At 29.5% G+C, this 5,695-nt stretch overlaps 1 protein-coding gene across 1 annotated transcript; it reads left to right on the forward strand.

Annotated features, from left to right (window-relative positions):
- Positions 1-502: 502 nt before the first annotated feature.
- LOC131598112 (cysteine proteinase inhibitor 5-like) lies at positions 503-904 on the forward strand. Its single transcript, XM_058870745.1, has one exon. The coding sequence runs from the start codon at positions 503-505 to the stop codon at positions 902-904; it is 402 nt and encodes a 133-aa protein (XP_058726728.1).
- Positions 905-5,695: the final 4,791 nt, after the last annotated feature.

Below are 5,695 nucleotides of genomic sequence, written 5' to 3' on the forward strand. Positions count from 1 at the left end.
TCAAATAAACACTTTTTAATAACTAATAATAATTTTTTATATTTTAAAAAACAGAAGATAAGATATAAATTTATTTATAAATGTCATTTATAAATTGTCTTTAAGTGGATTCATTCTAACAATATTTTATTAGTTCAACTAATAAAGAAATAATAAAATTTTGACTAAAAGACATTTGACTATTTTATTTACAGTTTTCCATAATAATATTTTTTTTATTTATGTATATGACATTAATACAATGTATATAACTATCTATCCAACCAAGGTAAACTCTAGCATTTAAATATTTCCACTATAAAATTATTATGTTTGAATAATTTTTGGAAATATAAACATATTAAATATTTTTGACTAAATTAATTATACACAAAAAACAAATAAATTTTTTTTATTTAACATGTGTGCAATATATATAAGAACCTAGCTAGCTTGATATAACTAACTCAATACAAATACTATTTGTATAGCTTGAAATCATCATTGTTACAATACAAGCATCATGAAATTTCAATCTAGTATTATTCTTAATTTCCTTGTTGTTATTTTGGCCTATGCTGCCACAAATCATGCTAACCCCATCATCATCAATGATTCATATGTGACTGAATTTTCCAACTTTGCTGTTGATCCCATCAACGTGGATGATCCATATGTGATTGAAATCGCCAACTTTGCTATTAACGAGTACAACAAGGGGGTTTCAGTTAACAAGTTGAAACTTGAGAAGGTCTTGTTTGCTGTATCCTACAAGAAAATCGAAGGAACCAAGTACCAGCTCGCCATTTCTGCCACACATGATTCAGTTTCTATGGTATATAATGTTAAAGTTGCGGCTTCTGCTGAAGTATTGGATGATCCAGAACATCACAATAGAACACTTGTGTCTTTTATATTTCCTTAAGCCTAATTTATTGATTGTTCTTTATTAAAAAAAATGCTTATTTGATATAGATCAAACTTCTTTGAGGGTATTCATTTCTTAAGAACTTATGTTATGATATTATGATATTGCACTTTGAGTGTGAGAGCATTCAATATGGGAGATTGTTAATATTTTTAAAATGGGTTTAAGTATATTTTGATTGAATTAGAAGAAAAACAATTCTACTAGACTATAGCATCAAAAAAATTTAATACTTATTTATTAATTTTATTTGATTTTTCAAATTTTAAATTATTTTTATTCATTAAAGGATTAAAGGATTATATATATGTTATATGAAAATGTGAAAATTTAATAATAACTATTGAATTTAAATTAAAGGTCGTGATTAAATATATTTTAAGTGATTTCTCTTTTAAAAAAAGAGTCCAATTTTTTTTCTCTTTCCTTCATACTTATATATATAATTTGAATTTTGACACATAATTATACATATAATCTTAGCTATATATGTATGTGACTTTCTCATTCTCACTACATATAATCTTAGATATATATGTATGTGACTTTCTCATTCTCACTATATATGTATGTGCGCTGTGTGAACAAATGCTTCAACACTAAATAAATTGTGCTTTCAAAAAGTGAGTGTAAATCCTATCTATTTGGGTGTACATCCTATCTTTTAGTAGCTAAACTTCTCTTAGACATATAACCCATATTATATTAAGCATGGTGGTGAATTCTCATAATTGTAAACTTAGACATATAACCCATATTATATTAAGCATGGTGGTGAATTCTCATAATTGTAAACTTAGAAATATAATCCATATTATATTATCAATTTGCTGTAAGCATGGTGGTGATGAATTCTCATAATTGTAACTAAGAGGTAAAAAGATTAAATTCTCACCTAATCAATTGTGAAATTGTTATATTAGTATTTAACGTTTCTTCTTCCTAAAACTTTATAAACATTTTTTTTTACTTGAAATATATTTTTTTAATATTAAATATAAATACATAGTTACTTAAAATAATTAGTACTTTTTAATTAACTAATAATTGTTTAATATAGTTTAAAAAATAAGATAAGAAATAAATTTATTTATCAAAATGGCAATAATATGTCATTTTAAAATTGTCTTTGAGTGGATTTATAGTTTGTACTTTGAATATACAATGCAAAACTCTAACTATGATATCATCTCAAGTATATTTTATTATTCCAGCAAATTAAAAAATTAATGGAAATTTTGACTAAGATACGTTTGTTTATTTATTTAAAGTATTAAATAGTATATTTTATACTAAATTATTTTATTTCCACTAGTAAAAACTAATTATATTTTATTATATAACGTTTGCTTGTGCATTGTATATAACAATCTAACCAGCTTAAGCATAATAAAAAATATTTATTTATGCTTATGAAATATAAAAATATAAAATTTAGCTTATAGATAAACTTTTAGAATTTTCCAAAAATGATATAACACCATCCACTATTTATCTAAAATATTTTAAACTGTAATGTCCACTAGTCATATATTTAGAATAATAAACAATAGAATTTAATAATTGGTATTGGATACATCAATGAACTGCTTGAGAATGGACCAGATTAAAATTTTGCAACGAAATATTAGAATAACTAATAGTTTATATAAGTCCCATGAGTTATCTATATCATTGTCTAGCTCTTTGGACTATAAGTCCCTTCATATTTGTTTTACAATATTCACTAGTCACTATATATTCATCTAATCACTTGACACCTAACGTAGTTCTACAGTTTCACTCAAGGTTAAATAAATCATGACTAGAGTAGGATAAGATTCACTACACTTCGCATATTCATTCACCTCAAATGTCTACCAGCGTAGTTCTAAAACTTAGGTAAGATAGAACTAATAAGGAGTACCTTTCTCTGCCTATGTATAATATACCTATGATGCTATAATACAGCTAGCAGACACTATTCAACTAATCACTCAACACCTAGCGTAATTCCACGATCTTACCCAGGGTTAGATGAACAATAATTAGACTAGGTTAAAATTGACTACACTTCGCATATTCAATCACCTCAAATTCTGCCTAAGTGACATACTCCAATTTTTCCACTCACTTATTAATATCATTAGGTTCAATTACTTTGAATTTCACTAGCCTAGTTCATAGAATCCATGTACTTTTGCATCATGACCATTTCATTTGGTCATGGACTTTCATCATTCATTCCATATACATATTGTCATTCCATTAGTTCAGAGTTGTTCTTTATTTTTAAATTCAAAGAAGAAATAAGGTACATTTGGTTTGACCATAAGTTTGACTTTGAACCTATAATATTATAACATGGCTTAGGGTTAAAGTGAGATCTTCTTGATTTTACATTTGAAACTAGAACTTAATTTGACATTATATTTGGAAATTGATTTTACCTCTTGTGAATTTTGAAGTGAAATGCAATGTGGTCACCATGTATCATCATCATGCATTTGTTATTAGGAGTTTTAGTTAAAGACATTACTTCTATTTTATTTTTTTAATCAATAAAAATTTGATTAATTCAAAAAACATTATGTACACGGCGATCGCTTACGATCCAGCCAAAACCAAAGCCTATACACAAAAAAAAGCCAAGAAGCAACACCTATAACATAAGGGCTTCTATGCAATTCCTAAATTTCTTAACATTCCATAGTCTATAGACTAAACTATCTATGATATCTTTTTCTATGTTTCCACTATAACTAGCATGACCAAAAACTTTGTCATTTCGCATTCTCCAAATGGTGTAAATAACTTCTGTAACAGCACATTTGATGAGGCTAGCTCTCCAACTCTTCCCTTTGCAATTTTGGATTATCCACTCCAACTCACTGTCCCACGGCAATGGAACATGATTAACATGAATCCATCTAAGAACATTCAATCACACATCCTTTAAACTGGCATAGCAGGAAAAAAAAGATGGCTAAAGGTTTCTTTTTCCAAACAGAAGGCACAACAGTCATCTGTGAGCATACCATATTTCTTCAACCTCTCCTTGGTAGCCAATCTACCATTACAAACTAACCAGAGGATAAAAATTGCTCTTAGCCTAGCATAGTTGCCATACATAAGGTGCCTCCACACTGGTTTCTCCTCATTTTTTTGAAGGGCAGTGTACAAATGCCTAGCCTGAAAAAGTCCCTCTATTCCCAGCCATGTTAACACTCAGGTCCTGGTAGAGTTGTCTGGTGTGAAGCAGGTGCTTCATCATCCAAGAATGGCTATCTTTAACCTGAACCTGCATAAGATCAGCCTGTTGCAAATAATACTCGTGTATCCATTTAATCCACAATGAATCTGCCTTTTTGTGTAAGTTCCACAAAAGCTTCAGCATACACACTTTGTTCCACCAGCACTCTAAATCAATAATATTCATTCCACCATATGTCGTGGGTCTACATACTTTTTTCCAGGCTATGGGAGATTTGCTGGAGATATCCTTCCCTCATGTCCACAAAAAACTTCGGCAAATAGAGTCAATTTGGTGTAGAGCAGCTTTGGGTAGTGGCAGCACTTGCATCCAAAAGTTCACCACAGCAAAAACCACACTCTTGATTAATTGGACTTTACCAGCATAGGTCAAAAGTTTGGAGCTCCAATGAGTAACTTTCTGTACAATCTTATCAATCAATACAAGATAATGTTTGATGGCTAATTTTTTGCTAGTTAGGGGAACACAAAGGTATCTAAAAGGCAAAGCACCCTCCCTAAATCTTGTGAGGCCTCTAAGCAGATCTTTATCTCTATCATTCAAACCACCAAAATAGATGAAACATTTTCTAGGGTTCATACATAAACCCGTGGATCTGGAGAAATAGGTCAACTGAGCAAGTAACAGGTCCACTGAGTTATGATCACCTCTAGAGAACAACAACAAATCATCAGCAAAGGTGAGACTTATGAGTTTCATCTTTTTGCATTTAGAGTGATAGTGAAAACTGGGATTATTGTCCAACTGCATGAGGACTCTAGTGAGATACTCCATCATTAGCACAAATAACAGGAGGAGATTGGATCTCCTTACCTGACCCCCCCTTCTAGCTTCCATGCTTCTAGTATGCTTCCCATTAATTTGAAATCTATATGTAACTGTGGTGACTGTCTGCATAATCCACTTGATGAACTTGGCAGGAAAACCAAATTCCTCTAAGATCCTCTCAAGAGCTTTCCAGTCAACCATGCCATAGGCCTTCTACAAATCTATCTGCATAATATTAACACTTGATGAACTTTTATTTTGTTTTGTTCATCTATTTATTTGACATCACATTTGCATTTATTTGAGAAGTGAAACAATTTGATGTCTTTTTTTTCTTCTTGAAATGAGAAATTGAATTTTATTTATACACCATTCAATAAATTAAGTCCACATTTCATTAGGTACAAATTGCTCTTTTCCAATTCACTTTGCATTCTTATGTGATGGCTACATTGTCTTTTACAATTAGTTATCGACTTTTTTGCATTAAGTACAATTTAAACCAACAATAACCTTTTGAATTCAAACAAAAGAAGGGGAAGCATTGTTTGTAAAATTAATTACAAAACCTTTTTTAAACTGCACCATTTTTACAGTAATACACCATTTGTATTTTTGTTTCATTCAAAATTCAAGATTACAAGGGACCTACAATACATATGGTAATTTTGCAGAAAATTACATTGGATCCATTTTTTAAAAAATTTAATTTTTAAAAGCTATGTGGAATTTTACTTTTTTTATATTTTTTTGTTGTTATTTTAATT

This window comes from Vicia villosa, linkage group LG4 (assembly GCF_029867415.1).
Source record: "Vicia villosa cultivar HV-30 ecotype Madison, WI linkage group LG4, Vvil1.0, whole genome shotgun sequence".
Classification (NCBI taxonomy): domain Eukaryota; kingdom Viridiplantae; phylum Streptophyta; class Magnoliopsida; order Fabales; family Fabaceae; genus Vicia; species Vicia villosa.

Coding starts and splice junctions, on each gene's coding strand:
- LOC131598112 (XM_058870745.1), top strand. CDS start 503: ATGAAATTTCAATCTAGTATTATTCTTAATTTCCTTGTTGTTATTTTG.